The sequence below is a fragment of the Watersipora subatra genome, chromosome 5 (assembly GCF_963576615.1).
Source record: "Watersipora subatra chromosome 5, tzWatSuba1.1, whole genome shotgun sequence".
In the NCBI taxonomy this organism is placed as follows: Eukaryota; Metazoa; Bryozoa; class Gymnolaemata; order Cheilostomatida; family Watersiporidae; genus Watersipora; species Watersipora subatra.
Window position 1 is genome coordinate 58,188,966 of NC_088712.1, and position 20,834 is coordinate 58,209,799.

General features: G+C 32.7%; 1 protein-coding gene across 1 annotated transcript in view; it reads right to left on the minus strand.

Annotated features, from left to right (window-relative positions):
- Positions 1–19,340: 19,340 nt before the first annotated feature.
- Positions 19,341–20,834, minus strand: part of LOC137397523 (coadhesin-like) — a 37,594-nt gene continuing 36,100 nt past the window's right edge. Inside the window, exon 13 of the mRNA XM_068083814.1 lies at positions 19,341–19,426. Within this exon, the coding sequence (XP_067939915.1) occupies positions 19,341–19,426 (86 nt within the window). The remainder of the gene's footprint in view (positions 19,427–20,834) is intronic.

The window sequence follows — 20,834 nt, forward strand, 5'->3', positions numbered from 1 at the left end:
GAATAATTTTAATAGCCTTGCACTTAGTTTTCTCACCTTTAATTAAACTCATTTACGCACTCATTGACTCCAACTAGTTTATAGCTCGTTTAGTAAATATTTATATTAATTGAAGTTGTTTTTGAGTAAAAAATTTCAAGATTTTAGATAAAGAACCGATCTGATAAGTAACTGTTGACAGTGAATATAAATGTAGCAATTTCTATATCGATATGTGTACACTTTTCAAATAAAGGATCTGGGGTCTATTTGTATTCTGCTTATTGCAACGAAACATAACACAGGTGAGAATGTTAATAACATGATGATATTACAAATATGCGTCCAAGGCCCATCTGCACACTAGAGAAGGACACACGAAATAGATGAGTAAATGTGTGGAATGAAAGCTTGTAAAAATACTATTTAGTCTAATAATACGCTGCTGATAGCATCAGTAAGTGATGCAGGCATCAATGTATATTACTTTATTCGCAAAAAATTATTTCAAACAGAAATGAGAAGTTTTCCAAATTCTGCCATACAAGAATCAAAAAAGAAAAAAAGAGCGACAGTTAGCCAATAAAATCAAATAAATGGTATGACAAATACTGTTTAAAATACTTTTCTTCTCTAAGCAATGATGTTTTCAAAATAATTGTTAGAGGTCATACGCAATTTTTTAGCTAAAATGTAGGTTCATTATCACAAAATAATATAATAATAATATAACGTGACATGATTGTTTAGTTACAAGTATTTTTATCATGGTTATATTCAATTTTATTTTATCATACCAGAAACATCATAATGTAATTTTATAGTTTTAACTTTTGTGGTTCACTTCATTGGCCAAGTTCTAAAATGCCATCATTTAAATGAGATTAATAAAGCTTTAATCAGGGACCTTGATGAAGCCCTGAAGCCTGAAGTAATATCATATGGCACAGTTGCTTTCACAAATATACTCTTAATGGAAAAGACTGTTGTTAGCCAATGGGTTAAACTATGGCAACGGTTTGGTTCATCTATGTGTATAAAACAATTTATTTTTTATACTCGTTACCAACATTGTTTCGATTACACTTTTCTGTTTTGTTAAATAGCAGTCATTTTTGCTAGTTGACTATGTTATTAGATTTGAAGAGTTTTGTTCCAAGTCTTATTAGTTTGAAAATTTTTTTTCAATTTGAGCAATGATTTATCAACTTGGGTCTTTCTATTGATCCATTAATCATATTTTGAAATCACTTATTGAAATTAATGCTGAACTTCAGTTTTAATTAGGCTTTTTGCGATACAAAACAGAGTTTTACTGTTTCTATACCTGGCTGTTGTCAGTAGAGACAGGACATTGCTTTGAGGTTTTACATGATGGAGCCTGTCCACTTGAAATGCCCAAATTCCTAGCAAGAGACATGTCAGCGTGGAGCATCATCTGTCCATTTTTGGACCACTGTGTGAACCTACAATTTTGGTAAACATTGTCATGTAATTACAATTTGTTATTCCCTCTGATCATATTAAGAGCAGAATAATATCTAGCTAGGACTGAACTAGGTGAAAGTTAGTTTTTGTATTTCAACTAAGTAATTTATTTATATTTATTGTATATTTTTAGACCAATGAATGAACCTGCCATAAATATAATTTGAACCGTTGTCTTGCAGCATATAATATGATACAATCAGCTTTGTTTTAAACTCAGTACAGAACTCCCACTTCTCACGATTACATATGTGCAGCTTAACCTAATAGCTTAAGCTGTTGGCACAAAAATAAATTTTAAATATTATATTGTATTATATTATTATAATATTACTATAATATTATATTAAATTACATTGAAAGTACCTGCAAAGTCAAGGATGAAAATTTTGGTTTCTAACAGTGCTTTCTATGATTTGACTTTTTTAAGATATTCACTTTTAGCTAAACAACAAACTTGTAAGAGACAGGCTAACAAATGTATGAGAAGAAAAATAGAGTGAGTTACGAGTGGGGAAGGGGGTTGTGGTTCACCCCCTTCCTGAGATGGGTAAAATCTTCTACAAAAATTCTCATCAACTTCCATTTGTCTTCAAACATTAATGGATTTCCTAATTGAGGACAGCGTGAGTAAAAATAGCCTCAGTTCCCCCTATCAATTCTGTATAGTGGCAGCATATTACAGCAAATTACTACTAGTAGTAATTTGCTGTAATATACTGCCACTATACAGAGTTAGTACTTTTTCTAGTCTCTATAAGAGGTAATCTTCAACATGTACCAGTAATGTATATTTAATAGTTTGGTACCTTACATTAACGCCTGTTTCCTTAAAAAAGTTGAAAGGGTGCTTTTGTTATGAAAATCTAATGTTTGAGAAGTCTAAATTTTTTTCTCCGAGTGCTATGTGCTAAAAATGTTGCATTTGATGTCACTTGCGGCAAGCTGCTATCTTTGTACTAATAAAACTATTGAGCTGTATCTGGTACCTACATGCAGTATTGGATACGTGCATGCAGTATTGGATACCTACATGCAGTATATGATACCTACATGCAGTATTGGATACCTACATGCAGTATCTGATACCTACATGCAGTATGAGATACCTAAAAGCAGTATCTGATACCTACATGCAGTATATAATACCTACCTGCAGTATCTGATACCTACATGAAGTACCGGATACCTACATGCACTATCGGATACCTACATGCAGTATCTAATACCTACATGCAGTATCTGTTACCTACATGCAGTATCTAATACCTACATGAAGTATCTGATACCTACATGTAGTATTGGATACCTACATGCAGTATATAATACCTACATGCAGTATTGGATACCTACATCCAGTACTGGATACGTACATGCAGTATTGGATACCTACATTCAGTATCTGATACCTACATGCAGTGTGTTGGATACATACATGCAGTATTGGATACATACATGCTGTATTGGATACGTACATGCAGTATCTCATACCTACATGCAGTATCTAATACCTACATGCAGTATCTAATACCTACATGCAGTATATAATACCTAGATGCAGTATCTGATACCTACATGAAGTACCTGATACATGCATGAACTATTTGATACCTACATGCAGTATCTGATACTTACATGCAGTATCTGATACTTACATGCAGTATATATTACCTACATTAAGTATCTCTGGCCTACATACCCATTTGGAGCGTCTGTTAGATCAAAATCCGTATGAAAAAGGTTCAAGTAGAATCCATTGTCTAGGACAGTAGGAGTTCTGTCCCAGGGGCCTTCAAATCCACTGTTCTGTTTATTGCAGCGTCCAAGTGAGTGAGCCCCTAGTAGAACAATCAAAAAGCATAAGTATTTGTATGGCTTGTTTCGCTTATTATTTCAATTTTTTTTATCATACTCAAAAGTGAATCAATGTAAAATAATGAAACTCTTTGCCATGTTCAGCGCTTGTATCAGTTGCTAAAACACGCAGTGGTTGCATGTCTTACTTTTAGCAAAAAAATACATCACCTTTGCTGGTTTTGTTTGTGAGTTCCCAACAAATGGCAATTTTTGTGGCATTGGGGCACTGAAACTTGAGTCTGGTATGTGATAGCTGCCTATGCTGGTGAGTGCTCTTGCAAACGCCTTGTACACTACGTGTGTTTGTTATTTTGTATAGTCTAACGTTGAGATACCAATTTAGTTTATTCTAAAATTTGTTTTGTATGTAAAAACCGTTGGATGGTAGAGCAAGTAATCCTGTAAGTGCCTAGCATATTCTACCTACATGTAATTTGTATCTCATCCCTACATCCCTAGTGTACATGACCTTGAAGCAAATGGTTTATAAGACGCTGTGTAAAAAATTTAATGTAACAATGCATTAAATGGTATGCTAAAAACTAAATTAATTAACTATTGATAGCCTTTGAAAGAAAAATTTTATTATTGCTTTACCATAATAACACAATAATAAAATTGTAGGTTCAGTGACGGTTTGTGCAAAGGTAAGTGATGAGGTACTTTTTCTGACTTACTCTAAGCTCTGTTTATAAATATTTATTATTCTTATAATCGTTATACTTTTTATCGTTTTTGGTTTTCCTGACCCTCGTCATTTTGAACATCTCTTGAATCATAAGTTAGAGCTTACTTCGTGGAGAAGTACAAATAATTATACACATTTTAGGCAGTTTGTTCAAACTGCGTGCTTCAACAAACTGTTTGAAATGTTAAGTGAATCTTTACCATAATCCATCTGTCTAAAGTTTGGAGTTATTCTTCCATGTTTTAAAAAAAAGCAACTTGCTTTCAAGAGGATTTGAACTCATGACCTTCAGCTTCATAGACCAACACTGTGCCACCTGCAGTAATCGACCGCCTCACCACATGTTGGAATAATTGTACAGTTAGTTAATATACTTGACAATCTCTCATGGTGCTCCTGCTGCCAGGGTTTTAGTAACCATAATGGTTGGATTGTATAGCTAAAACAGTTTTCTAATTCTATGACACTTTGTGCTAGTGTATGCTAACCAACTAATTTCTGTCAGGCCAGACTAAGTCAACAGCTTTGCTGGCTTTTAAAGCCCTATTTAGATTACCCAAGCTAAAACTTCATATCTGAAATTTTCGATTTTATTTATATATATTTAAAATAAAATCAATTTGCTCTGCATAAATATATTTTCACGACAAATTTCAGAAATTTAAAAAATAATTTTACTCAAATAGGTTTATTGGCAATGCTTAGAATATTTAGAGTATTTATTTACATGTATTTTTAGTTTGTAAATATAAAACCATAATTTAAGTGGTCTGTAAAAGCAAAAGCTAAAAGATAATGTTTTAATGACTCACCCATCAGTGCAATTGCCTCTTTTTTTGACAAGCTAAATTCTTGCATGAGGAATGTCAGAGAGTTAGGATCTTGGCCCTGCAAGAAGTATTTAGAATCAGTTTTAATAGCTAGAAAATTTGGAGTTATCTTCACTACAATCTTTGAAATATGTACATCTATGTGCATCAACATGTATGAACTGCACTACATAAGTGGAGCACATCTATGTGCTTTGTAAAATTAGTACTAGCTACTAACAGCATGGTATTGGTGGTTTAGGTTGTAGTTCTTTGGATCTGAGCAGCTCTTTCTGCCTTTTCGGAACGGTAAAGTTCTTTTACCGGGACCGCCTGCAATCACAAATATTTTGCATAAAACTTTCTCTGACATCTTTGAGAGTTCATTAGTGCAAAGCAATAAAAACTCTAACAAAAGTCACAACATTCTACAACGTTTTGTAAACACATTAAAAGCATTTTTCCGATTGAGCTTACAAATCAAAAATCTAAATTATTTATTATCCCTGTTGTGAATATTCAATTGCAATTATGTTTGATGTGACTGTATTATGCTGTAACAAGAAACACTGCAAATATGCTTTACCCTTGTTTGCCATGCCCATCTCTACGGCAGCTGTTCCTAGCAGAACCACAAAGTCAGCAAAAGAAATAGGCTTTTTAAGAGCTTCCCACAGCTTTATTATATCATTGTAGATAGGTGACAGACCTGTGTAAAAAACATTACTTCTTACAACTATTGCGGGAGAGGGTAGTAAGAAGCTAATCTCAAACAACCAGTTTTAGGCTGTACAGTAAAAGTCAACTTTTTGACTCCATCATGTTAGGCTGTAGCCTTAGTTCTAGCTACATGTGTTTGTGAATTGTTAACAAGCTTATTTCACTAGGTGAATGTTATTACTAATCTCAAGGACAGTTTTAATGTTTTTTAAGATAGTGTGTTTATTTTTAGTTTTATAATATAAATACATAGCTTATTTCTGGGGCAAGTTTGGTACGATACTATTGAAACAGTTAAATATGACTTGGCATCATTAAGTACAGTGATAGTAATACTAATAACAACAATAATGATGAAACAGAAGAATAAAGTGGTGGGAGGTTAAAAACTTACCAGTATTTGGAGGTGCAGATGTGTTTATACACCCATCACAGCCAGTGGTTCCAACACAGGTGTGAAATGTGAGTCGTACGGCTTGAGGGAGTCTCGTTGTTTGCTGCAACCATGATTCACACCATTAGTATTATACTAGTTGACAACAAACAAGTGTAGCTAACTTCTAGTGCCCCTAAAACATGGTAGTGCTTAGGTTGGTTTTTTGTTTTTATGTAACAACTACAGGGTTTCAACTCATTTCTGATATGAGCAAAATGCATACAAAATCTAACAAGGATTTTGAAAATATTCTCACTAGCTCCTGTAACAATGTTCCAACTAAAATCTGTTTTTTTTAACGAAGAAAGGTATTTCAGATGGTATGTGTCAAACCATTTATTTGATTTGACTAACTTTTCCCCTTTTCATGATTGCAGGTTATCAGTTGTCTTTTTTTACGATTCTTTTATAGCATAATTTAGAAAAACATTTCTGTCTGAAATGAATATATTGCCTATAAAGTAATATATATGTTATGCCAAACACTCCACAGCTTTCAGCCCATGGACATTGTAAAGCATATTGTATGTTAAAATTTGGAAAGAGAACTGCAACGTTTTGCTCAATTTTAAAAATAAGAAAACCGTAAAAATAACAAAGCTACAAAGGTAGAAAAATTTTGAGCCTCTCTTTTTCATAGCATAAATGTTTCACAGCATTTAGGGTTTCCTAATTAATAAGAGGAGGTAAAAGCGTTATTCTAGACAAGTAAATTAATTTAATAATAATATTTTTTATAAAGGGAATTTTTTTAAACTGAGCTGACCTAAAGTAAAAATTAAGTGTCATAATGCAATTTCACAAATTTTACAAATAAAGGTGTCCTAAAAACTCAATTGAATAACTCACACTTCCCAGTATGTAAAGCTTGAAAGCTGCTTTGAGGAGACTGGTGTTGGCAAGTAGCCTGTAACATATAAGATGACGAATTGGTACCAACAAGGCATAATAAACATAAGGCATAATATATATGAACAGGAAGACGGACGTTACTCAATCTTTTTTTTATTCTTAATGCAAATTGCTACTCTTCTTTCATGATAACAATCCGTGAATGCATTCATTGATAGCATTGGTACTTAGCACATTAGGAGGCGCATTCTTGCATTTTTAATAAGATGGAATGAAGATTATCAATTGAGCCCGGTAGGCCATAGGTAACACATGGAACTCTATTGTCTGTTCTTATAACTCTTATGCCACACAAGAATTTTTTAATGTCACGCAACACCACTTTTAGTATAGTAAAGGCTATTCTGAAAATGTGGTAGCAGTCGGATTAGCGAAGTTAAGAGGGTTTCGGTATTGGAAGCTGAATACCCAGCGCACAGCAGTATTTTATGAAACACGTTAATCACGGCTTAAGGTATTTTTTCAGTGTCAACAGTAACAAGCAAGACTTCAATTTGACCAGAGTTTTATAGGTATAGGCCTATACTAGATGAATGTCTGGCATTGCATATAAATAAAGGAAGGCTGAGAGTCAGTATGATAAAACTTTGCAATAACGAATGAAGTACTCATACAGTAGTAGCCTTAAATGCATTACGTAAAAAAAAGCACCATTACAGTAGTTTTGTGACATAGTCTGCAAGAATAAGAAGAAGTACCGGTACAGTAGTAGTCGGAAATACATATTGTAAGGTGAATCACCATTACAGTAGGAGTCTGTTAGTGCTATCTAAGATGAAATACTGGTACGGTAGTAGTCTGAAACACTGCTAGTTGAAATATCATTACAGTAGGATTCTATCAGTGCTATTTAGGAAGGAGTACTAGTACAAAAGTAGCCTGAAGTTTATACTGCAAGATGAAGTACTACCATAAAGTGGTCTGTAACATCCAATGTATAAAGCGGCAGCGTAGCAGTATAAACCAGTTTTACTAATAACTAACGTTAAACATGTTTTGCTCTCAGAGTTGTGGTGTGAGAAACTGTCAGCGTGAAACAAACTATTTGCTTAGTAACCATTTCTGAAACAATTTCTAATGATTAACTCAAATTATAATATAACATAATAATTATAATACCTATACTTGTAATATAAATATAACAATTTGTCAGTACTGAAGCTGCTACTTACGATGCCTCTGCAAGGTGACCACATACTGCAATAGCAAGGGCTGCTGCCAGAAAGACCTGCAATGAAAAAATCTATGGTTATCCATAAATGCATTTTGAACAGCCTACTAAGGTTGACTAGGTCATCTTCAACTATTTGCCGCTAGGGTTTGGAGGTCAAGGTAAACGGAAAAAATTTCTGAAAGCAAAGGTCAGTTCTGTCAGGCTATGACTAAAAAAGAAACCCACAAATTGTATTTTGAAATTTCTGCAAAAGAAGATTTTAGACTCTGGAGAAACAAGCTTGTTTTTTAAATGGACTTACGAAGTAAGTTCTTAAACTTTCTTGCATAAACTGATAGGAAAACCAAAACCTCTCAATAAAACTTTTTTATGAAAATAGTTAAGCTTTGTATGCATCAGAGTCAAGTAAAAATTTATTTAATACACTGTTTCTAAAACACATACAGTTAAACTAGAAAATAAAATAAAAATATTTAAAAGAATAAGTTAAAGTGATGAGTTTTTACATTGGAAGTACTTGACTTGCTTAGACATCGTAACACGCTGTGATTTCAGCTTGTCTCCTTTGCTTCCTAAATAATGCAAGATTGATGACACGCTCATCAGAGCTCTTTTCAACAAAAAAACAAACAAGCAAGTTTTCACTTAGAGGAGCACTTTCTGCTGCATTAAACAAGCAGACAAAAAATCATTAATTTGGTCTCTTTTAGCTTGTTATTATTTTTAGACTCATTAAGGTTAATATTTAAGGCCAAAATAAAATGTTGTGATGGTAAATAGTGATAAACCATAACATTTTAACAATAAAAAATAAACCAGCATTACATTCAAATGACACATACATTCCCAATTGTACAGAATAAAGTGACATCATGCTTAATTTCACAGTTAATTGCAAATGTGTGAAGTTCATAAGTTGACAGAAACTGTAAAATTTGTGTAACAAATAGCTTGAGTGTAGATGCAGTGATACAATCTACTCTTTCATCTATATCAGCATCATAAGGGTTGTTTTAGAGTTGATTTTAATTGATTTAGTTTAATGCAAACATTTACACAATGCTCTATTTTCAAAATGCATTTAATTTTGTCTATATTTATGATAATAAGTATTATGTTCGATAAATTGTGCAAAAATTGTATTACAAAAGAAAACGCTATAAAAAAATAATTATTTTACCAATTTCATGTCATGTTTTTTGTTATTTAGATATTTGGCTAGTAAATAATGCTACTATATAATCGTGTTGATAAAGACCATTATAAATAATAATACTTTCAGGATAAAAACTACACATATCATAAAAATAAGATTAGCCTGTAGTGACATTTTAGCCTTTTGCAAATATCTGCATAAATCAATTCCAATAATCATTCGCATAATTAAAATATATGCTTGAATTGTGTATAACATTATATATAACAAGGCGGAATAACTGTGAGCCGATGTAATAGTATACTTTTATTAAATTAGTACTATAAGAAAAGCAATATGTTATATTACAAAATCACTGAATTGTTTTTACATTTCATCCCAGAAAATTAGTATGCACTGTTTTATTGTAAAATGCTTTTTAAGTTAGTCTTTTCTAAACTGGTAATATTTTCAGTTTCATATTATGGCAGCGCGGCTATTGCATAGAGAAAATAAAACTTTGTTTTTAATTAGCAATTGCAAAAGGTGCTAATCTTACAAATAAAATATTATGCTGCAATTTCATAATCAATATAATCATTGGCTTTCTATCTTGATTGATTCGACTACTCCAATCAGTTCCACATTCTTTATTAATTTCACAAGCTAGACAGTTCTGTTAAAACATACAGCTGTATGTGAAATAAACTAGATCCCTTTGTTGAAAAACTAAAACTGTCATGTACAACATTGTTACTCATTGTGAACTTAGCCAATAGCCATAAATTACATATACATGTATATTAACTTATATTTCAAATATTTGAACCAAACAGATGTTTAAATAATGTTTTGAATGATTGCGTAGGCTAAATGCTGAACATTTCATTCTTTAATGGTTAAAAATAACAATCTGTACAGGTATGATCACACTATATAGATTTTTACTTGCTTAAATATTTGAAATCAGGACAATATGAGGATAAATATATAATCTATGGCTGTTGATTAAATTTATAATAAGCAAAAATTATGTAAATGAAAATTTTTGTTTTCCAGCAAAGAGGTCCAGTTTATTTTGCTCACAACTATAGATACATGGACTAGTAATCTTTCCTCCAAAATAAAATTTGTCCCTTCTTGCTTAAAATTGCCAAAAATCTATTTATTTTTAAGTATTAACTTAAATTGAACTGTATTAACGATATGCTTACCTTCAAATGCATGCCTTCCGTACTGTCTTCAAATAACAGATTGAGTCACTGAAAATCTCTAGCTGGGGGCTAAGAGAATAACGTAAGACTCTTTGGTGTTTATTGAACAGAACTTGTTTGGCACTTGCTGAAGCTCTGCTAGCATCAGTCGCTGAGCAGCTTGCTTATATAGCAACTCTTCCTACAAATAGACAAGGTAGAATGGTTTCTCAGGGTCATCAATCATCCGCGTCTTCTATATTGACTAGTGACACGAAGGCGGAATCGGTGCGGATTACTATAAACTTTGTAAATACAATTCGTAATCTATCAAGACGACCTCCTGACCCATAGACATGCTGCTTCATATCTCCCTTTACTAATAATAACTAACGAGTTCTCGAAAATAAGAAAAATTAGCTTCCGTGTAAGCAAGTTAAGTAACACATTTTTAGCATTTCTTTTATTTGTTTCCTTGTTGATGGACAGCTTATCGCTGTCACTTAGTGTTTTATTGGTGGCAGAATCTTTATCACCGCTTCTACCTTATTCGGCTTTTGATGCGTTGATTTCCAATTTGCTACAAAATGGCAGAAATTTTCGGCTTTTCACATGTATTCTCAAAATTTAAGAACAACTACGCATTTTGAGCAAAACATTCTTATTAAGCATGATCTATTTAAACAAAAGTTCTATGCATATAAGCAATTTCATATTTGCATTTTTATTAACAATGATTTATATTACAACGAACAATAATCAATTGTTTGCATCATCATTAAAAAGTTTATTATATTGATAGCTATAAGCTATTTTTATTATGAAGTTTGAAGTTATTCACTCAGTGTAATTTTTAGAATTTTACAAGCCAGGTAATGTTTAATATACCTTATGGGTTGCGTGTTAGTGCTTTTAGATTTTATCTTGTTAATAAAATACATCAATAAAAATCTCTTTTACAATTTCACTGATACTATCAGCGAGTCAATGTAGATATCAAAGATCCTAAGGCAATGTCTGAATATGAGCCCACAGACACGACAAAAGTCTTAGATGAATAGATAGATTAGATAAAACAGATATATAGGGAGATATAATATGAATTAGTTTCTTGAACAAGAAACTATGAAAACCAAAGCAACAAGCAAAAGTTTTAAAGCCAGCATATAGATAACGAGTTTGCATTGGTACTTCAAGGAGGAAACAGCTATAGGAAAAAACCTTTATTGACAATAATGTGGCTGATAGTAATTTTCAAATTTGGATTAACATTTGTGTTCTTTTTTACATTTTGCTTATTCTAGAAGACATGTTGATAAATCTTTTGAAAATTTCTGAAAATATTTATCTGACTATATAAACAAATATGACTTTTACTAACATAGGTCAAGGTCATTTAAAGCAAATTAGCTACGCATATCAAGTAGCATAGTCTTCTTGAAATATAATTTTTGAAAGTGGTCTAATTTTTCTGTCTCAGTCTTCGGTACAAAGGGATACTAGATTGTAGCAGTGTATGACAGAACAAACAACATATGATTCTGGTAAAAGTACCACAATCCTTATGGTTTTTGAAATAATAAAGGCAACATAACTTGAAAACTGTAGAAGTTTTTTAGAGAAAGATATGTTCGCTTAAGACCTTGTTTGTGGAGTAGATAGATTTTATAAATGAACCTTCATACGGTAGCTGATATATTCAGAAACTGCCACGTATAAGGAATCCGTCTAGCTATCACTGACCCTTCCTTCTCTGCGTCATTTGCGTCTGAGAATTAAGAATATTGGTGCTATTATTAGGAAGTGCATGACTTCACGTACACTCTGTTATTGCTAATCTCAAGGATTACGACTTTATAAATCATTCCTTCTTTCTTATAATTACTTAATAGATATGTTTATGATGAGCTGTCAGGTCTTTTGTGTCTTTTATCTGTCACTTCATTTCTGTCACTGAGTCTCAGTTCTCAGAATCTGATCTAAGAATGATCTATATAACTTTACGTTAAGTTTCTAAAGAAGCTTTTGTCAAGTTAAAAATGATTAAGCACGTCTTACAAGTCTTTCCTAGCTAGCTTACCAAAAATTTATAAAGCGAGTTGTCCGCTCATGAAAGGTTAACAAAGCTTTGATTGAAGCATGTTGTTACGCTAAGTCCTATAAAATTCAAGTTAAAATTTGCTATCTGCTCTAATCAAATGCTTTCATAAAATTTTTTTGAACATTTAGCTGATAATCATGCATCTCATGCACAAGATGTAGCCTGGCCATTAACTGTTAATTCACATTAAATAATTAGTTAATGTTAATTAACAGGTAGTGGCACAAACTTTAACTTTAGGTTAGTGCAAACTTAACATTAAATGCTAGTTTGCACTAACTTAACTAAGAAAAAGAGAAAAGAATTTTAGCTGAAAAAATATGATGATATGTCTTTAGAAGCTCTTTAGAATGTGATTCTAACCACTATTTTAATTAATTTAATACTTGCCTAAATATGCTTGTGCTTTTATAAAACCATTAAAATTTACGTAAAACAAGATAGCAAAGGTTTTAGATATTCATTTATTTACTTTTATTGTAGTGTTTATTTTATTTACTGAAGTTGATTTGCGGTGACAGCAAGATGTTTATTTATGTAAATGGCTGTTTACAATTAAATATCTTGACACGAAAACTGGATTATTATCTAAACTGAGACAAGGCTATGGCCATTGTTCTAGCAGAACAGTTATATTAAATGCAGGAAATGTCTTTTGTTAACTGCATTGACACTTTTTTTGCTGAATCCAAGCTTGTCACAGACAGTACTTAGAACCTTAGTGCCAAATACTGACTGTTAGATGTCACTTAGCATGAGTTCCTTAGTTACATACTGCTGGCAAGCTAAGGGTGAAAATTATGTTGCAGTATTCTTCCATAGCTGTGTTTAGTACATTAGATTATTTCATAAGTGGAGAGAAATATACTTCGCTAACCAACCGATAAAAAAATCGTAGTTTTTTGGAAAAAGATTTGTTTTAAGCAGCTGCTGCCCAGCAGTGCTTGCTGCCAATACTGTCTGCTATAAAACTATTCATATATATATATATATATATATATCATAGAAGAGACCGAATTGCAGCTTTAATTTTGTTTATACCCTTTTGATTAAGCTTCAAAAGATAATGAAACTGATATAAAAAAGCAAAGATTTTTATTTAGTTTAAAATGGGTTTTTTAAAAATAAACTAAAAAGTTCGCGAGTAAAAATTTTCTGGAAGGGTCGTGTTTCCTTGAGCTGCTTGACCATCTGGCAGCAAATCGTTTTGTTATTATTATACTTAGCACCTTAGCAGTCTCAAGTGCTCTGAGAGATTGTCAGGTGCTTCGATAAAGCACAGAGAATAAGTTTGTGCGCAATTATTTCCGCAATGCATGAATATGGGCAAAAAATGTTTTTAAAGTTGAAAATTGGTATTTTTGTACACAATGTCTGATACTGCATTCACACAGCTTATGCAAAAAACTTTTAGAGTTCAGTTTTTAGTTGAGAAATTGTTTTTAATTACATTGAAAAAGAACAAAAATTTAGTGGGCTAAATAAAAAAAATACTGCTACAACTGTAAAACTGCAGAACTAACACCACAAAACAGAAGATAGCAAAGCATATGAATTATTTATAGATAGTTTGAGAGAGCGTGTAGGTTGAAGCATTTGAATGGCGCATAGTTAGAAGATGCTAACTTTGCACATATTTTTTGAACTTGGACCCGGTAGCTCTGTTTTATGTACAAGATGTTAAGGTTGTAGATGCTTGATTGATATAATATTAGCTGCTACAAGGAAAAGGAAGTGGAACTATAAAACAACAGCTAATAATACTGGAGGATTAAGCGTGAACCAAATATCATGAGAATGATAGGTTAACTTCATACCAGGTACGAATAGCTCATCCTTTTTTATATCTTCCGCTATTTCTAGGAACCACCAAACACTTGGAGGAATCAGTCAAAAACCCACTAGCTTCATGTAACAACTGCGTGTAGTTCTTTATAAAAATATGTTAAAAATAAGTTGCATGCATTTATTTTTAATGCATGTTTTCATTTAAGTTACATGCATGAAGGCAATAGCCAGTCAGAGTGCAGACTGATCCATGTTGTTGGTTTGGCAGAGAGAACAGTTTTTGGACAACACTGGTGATGTGCTTTCTTCAGACAAGGAATCCTAGATCATGGCTGCTTCCACTCGAAATGGCATCATTTGGAAAGCTAAACAAGATTTGACAGTTTAGTATGAGTATATGGCCCAACAAAAGTTTAACGTTTGTGCAAAAAATTACCTATTGAGTTGTTGATGTCATGCTATGCAAGTAAATAGTTTTTATGCGAAATGTCTTAATTTAAGTTTCTGGCTTGGAACAAATAAACTTTTTAGTTGCTCATATATGCATTTACGACACAATTTTGTAATCCCAGATTGATTTATTATGCAATCATGTATTTTCAATGTGCTTTATTTCTAATTCGAAATTCAAATTACGATCAAATGTATGCATTTTCATGTTTTCTGAAAACTACTTCAAACTTATCATATCTGTAGAAATGCAGGTAAGTAATGTTTTTAAGACTTGTTTACAAAATTTGATGAACAATATTTATTATTACTATGGGAGGTTTGTATCACAATTGTTGTTTGTTGTAAGTGAGCCCGGGTCTTACCTAAATACCAGATAGTTGCCACTGTCTTCTACTGTAAAGCCTTTCACAAAATCTGTGCTCTTCCTTAAACTGCTGTTTTCTATATGGTTTCAAAGAACATGTCTGATCCTACTTCTGCCAGCTATGAGATTATTTTGCAGTTTATAGTTCCAAAAGCTTCAATGACGATGAGTATCACCTTTGGTATTTCATTCTGCAATGAACCCAAGCTCTTTGTGCTTTTCCATCTTCTCCTCCTCTTTTCTCTACACTCGTTAAATGCCTAGTAAAGCTATGTCAATAATCAAGAACTCCTTTCTCTTTTTACCCATGATAAAGAAGTCTGGCCTTGGCGCTTAAAGATGTGGGTGGGTCAAACTTGAGTTGATTTTAACAAAGTATTTTTTTGTCTATCAGTTGATATCTTGTTTGTTGTGTTAGGCGATCTCACTGTCAAGATATTTGAAGATTAAAATCGAAAAAATTTGATTGCGGTAAAAAGGCTCAGGTCAAAAAACATGCCCAGACTTGCCCAAAATGATGTAATGCGTGATATAACGTGTCTCTATCCCTCGTATTAACATCGGCTAATGCAATAAAAGTCTAGTCCTTTGTGGCTCTATTGGCATATATTTTATTTTGTATTTGCCCATCTTGGCTAGAATAAAGTTTTAAATCTAGCTACAGATACATTATTATGAATGTTTCAAACGCCTCAAATAAGGGAAATTGAAAACTTGTCATATTAGCTTCCTCTAAAAGTCTAAATGCTGTGTAAACATTTGAGTACCGACTTCCAATTCTACCGGTCTACGGTAATTAGGCCGTTGAGTTAGCTTATTTCATCACGGCCTTTGTATCAGCTAAGTTTTCAGTTGCTACACGCACACCGAAAACTAGCTACTAAATAAAATAGGTACGTCGCCATCTTTAGAAATAATATGTACGAATATATAGTGAAACCAAGTGCATCCCAAAAAGTCATGTATATAGTCTACGTTATCTAGTCAGTATTATTATCAATTTGTAGAAGATTTTATTGGTCCATTCGATTAGTTAATTCAAGTACAAAACAAATGGTTTTATGAGTTGACCAAAATAGTGAACGCAAAACGACGTCAAGTTCGTTGAAATCAATTAACCCACCGATTCTGGCAAAGGGTTAATGAAACCATTCTTGCACCTGGTTGGCGCCTTTTGTCACTGTCTTCTTTTAGAGTAAAGCCTTTTACAAAATCTTTTTTGTTTCTAAGAGCATGTTTGCTCCTTCCTCTGCCAGCTATGACATCATTCTGATGCCTACAGTTCTGAGAGCATCAATGACGATAGATATCACCTTTGGTCTTACATCACACAATCACACGAGTTTGAATTCAAGTTTTTAGTACTTTTCATCTTTTCCTCTTCTTCTCTCTTCACCGTGTATCACCTGGTATAGCTATGTCAATAACCCGGCACTCCTTTCTTTCTTTAACCACCAAGATCAAGTCTGTCCTTGGCGCTTCAGCCACTTTATCTGTTTGCATATTCAAATCTCAGAGTAAATTGACCTTGTTGAGCTCACTCGCTTCTTCAGCACAGTGGTTGCACCATTTTTTAGAATGTGGTAGCCCGTGTTTTTGCATATGCTCTAAAGCACCGTCACTGTTCTTTTTGTCATGTCATTGCTTGTACTCTGTCTGTGCAATTTTTCCTCTTTCTCTGTTTATGCAGTCTGCATGTCACGTCGATGCTTGTTTTCTTGATTTTTGTTTTCATGTAGTTTGTGTGCAGTGGCTGATCTTGAGCTGCCACTATGAGGCTTTCAATCTTTTCAGTAATAATAATAATAATAACATCATGAAGGACATGAGAAGCAAAAAGTCCAGCATAATTTTATATGTAAATATTCTATCCAAATCGTAAAGAATTAAATAGAATACTTATCTTGGGTAGCTACTGGCAGTTTCACGCTTGCATTTTCAGGCTGTAGAACTCAACTTGAGTTGGGATCTACAGCCTGATGCTTGGGCAAGCACGAAACTTCCAGTAGCTAACCAAGGTATGTATTTTACTAATTCTCCGGTAATTTATATATGTATTTATATGGTAGCCAAATGTCCGGCGTTGCACTGGTAGTGAAATAATAAACTAGTGAATTTGAGCAACTAACCTGGAAGGCTAGATCTTTATTAAAATCTTTACTTGAACATTACCTGTGTTTTGGGTCAGCAGAACAACCGTTACTCGCAAAGGTCAACAGTGCTAGTTATTAATCAAAAACATGTGCTCTGTGTGAGGATCTTAACCAATGTAATGAATGACTGCAAAATGAATTCATTGCATTTGGTTTAGGTTAATGGGTAAGTCCACAGCCTCTAGGTCCAAAGGTCCTTAGATAAAATTTACTGCCAGGCAGTTTTTTCATTGATATATTTTAATTAATATAACTAGACACAGGGTTTAACAAAACGTCAAAAAGACAAACACTGACATTTATACATAAAAATATATACATGCATATATATATATACATATATATATTACTTGTATCCCAAATTCTCATCTGAAAATATTATTTAAACAAATGCTAAAGTGTGAAACAGCTTTTTATGAGTGCAAACTTACAACTAAAATCTGTCGCAGAAGCATGTTGGTAACAATATTTAAATTAATAATAGGCAGGTAAGAGAGACAACTCTAAACATGGCTGTAGTATGAATCAGATCATTTGCAAGCTGAATCCTTCTAAACACTGTTGGGTCGTCTTGTTACATCTGCATAGAAGTTTATTGACACACCCTAGTCAGTTATATTTGTTCAGATTAGCTGGATGATCAGATGATCAAGAGACAGATCTAAACATAAGTTGGTTGCTAGACAGGTCAACCACCTATTCCTTACTTAATATAGTGTTTATTCAGCATGATAAAGTATGAGATCAGAAGCTAATATTGTCAATTTTTGGGATTCCTGGTACCCCTAAACCTTCTTAATCATGTCAGTAGTAATTGCTGTGGTACTAGTACATGAAGCTTAAATCTGTTTTATATGCACTCACCATGTCTTCACTAGCTAGCAGCAGGAAGAAGAATGCCCCCAATACACTCTTCTCCATATCTATTTAGCATTTCCTTAGCTGTCTCAGTAAGATGAAAAAGCTACATAATCTTGCAAGCCTGTATGAGAGGCTTTGCCTTTTAAAGACTATCTGGCCTTCCTAGCCCAAGTTCCTGTGAAATAGTCAGGCGCACAAGAGATGCCTGTATGTACAACAAATATTTTCATATATTTATTTTTTAAATTAAATCTGATACTATTGGTCCTTTAGAGATGAACTTTAATAAAATTTTAGCAGATTTTATTAGAAAGTATCAGTGTTTTTTTATTATTTGCGATTGTTTTTTATGATTGAAATGATTTGGCTGCCAGAAAATTTCAAGATTGAAGTCAACAAAACTTGATCATAATTAACGTCCTCAGAAAAAACAAGTATGAGAGAATGTCATTAGTTGAGCATCTACCTGTTTCTAATGTTATAGATATTAGCTATTGCGTTCAAGTGGCAGCAATACGGGTCTTCTTTCTTTTGGTGTTTTAGCTGACATGCAACTGTAGGTGTAATAGTCGGGCTTTCACTTGAATCTGAGTGTTCTAAGAAAAAATCTTATTCAAACTATTATATCTTTGAACTGAGTGGGGCTACAAAGACATAATTTACATCAAATTGAAGCGTAATGTCTTAGCTTTATATTTATATTATTTACATTGCAATATTTCAATGGTGTAAGTTCACCTTTAAATAACAGTTTGCTAATAATATTGTTTATTTTTCAGCTATTACAGAAAGCAGTTTGATTCATTTGTAAGATTTTGTAGAAGATTGCCAAAACATATAAATTCAAGCTTGCTGCAACTATGGTGATAATATTTTGAGATTTGGGAAATGTGCTAGAAGATTATTCAATATACGATTATGATATATAAGAACTAGATTGTGATACAAGTTGACTACGTAATGTTACTAAAATAATATGAGCTGATTTGCACATTCAAGTGTTTTGTTGTATTAAGAGTAACAAAACGCACTTTTCTTTTGCTTATTGTGTGCGCTGCTACAAGATTTGTTAGAAAACTCTTATATCAAAGTTACATGAATGGACAACGAACCATTTTTAAAATCAGTTCAATATAAACTGGTCATCAGTTATAGTGATGTCAGAAAAGAAACAAGATCTTAGTTGTGTGAAAACATGTTGTGCTCTGTAACATTTTTATCTCTTTATGTTAAAAGCCAGCTTTGGAAGGATTTGTGAAAACCTGTCCAAAGGCTTTGGCAGTGAGACGAATCTTCGACGTCACAGAAGTGTTCACTGCGAATAGATTTGAATTGATAATATCCAGTTAAGCTTTCCCTAGTAGAGGCATAAGAAATTACGTGCATTTCATCACTCTACCACCCAAGTATATTCTAGCTACTATAGCCAAGAAAAGGTTGCTCATATGACAATGATGATATAACTACCCTTTTCATTTATTTTATTACTTTTTTCATTAAATAACTGAACTTACCAATTGTACATATTCTCACTGCACAAGTGCTAATGTCTTTCTAGGCTTAACTCCTCTAGCAAAGGAAACGTTTCTTTTTTACTAAAAGCGATTGTCGTTTATGCGACCTTTGAAGTAATTACTGTATAGCAAGTAGTTAATTCTGCTGCTCTTTGGTAATTTAGATGGATATTAATATTATTGATAAAAAATAAAATTTCGATCAGGTATCCTGGCTGAGTTAGTGTGACAGGCATATGAAGCAAAAATTAAAAAGTAACCATAACCTAAAAGTGAGTCTACTTTAACGAGTTTTTTTAGGAGTACATTGCTAGTCTTACAAAGTTTATAGAGTACAACTCTAAATCGTTGAAACAGTAGGGTGAGAATTTGTCGGTAGAGGTCAACTCCAAATTCATTCAAAGCATGGAGATGCAATGCATATCCTAAATAAAGCTGTAAGTTTTGCAGTTAGAACCTATTTATGTACTGAATGTAGTGATAGCTTTCAACTGCATTTGTATATTTTACATATAAATAGATGCTATATGTACTGTGTGGATATATACGTATATATATATATGATATATATATTTGTATATATATATTTATATATATATATGTATATATATATATATATAAGGTATGTACATGAGCATACACATATATGCTATATATGCAGTATATATGCAGTATATATGAAGTATATATGCCGTATATATGCCGTATATTCGCGGTATATATATATATATATGCGGTACATATATGCGGTACATATAAATATATATTTATATAAATCTCAATGTTTGTATTTTTATTAAACCCTGTGTCCAGTTATAGAAATTAAAATCTAGCAATGAAAAATCTGAATGGCTATGGGTTTGATCTCGGGACCTCCAAGCCTAAAGGCGGTGTACTTAACCATTACACTACACACAATGCAATTGATCTTTGAGCAAATATTCGTTAGATGGTTTAAAATACTCACACTTGAAGCGCTTGCGTGGGGTTAATAACTAACTCTGTTGACTGTTACGCCTAACGGTTGTTAAGCTGGCTCAAAACACAGGTATTGTTTTAGTATAGATTTTAATAAAGATCCATAGCTTTCCAAGTAAGGTGCTCAAATTTATTAGGTAATCATTCTATGACCGGTGTAACGCTGGGGAATTTGGCTAGTACTATTTAGTAATACCATATATATTATATATAAATGCATATATATTATAT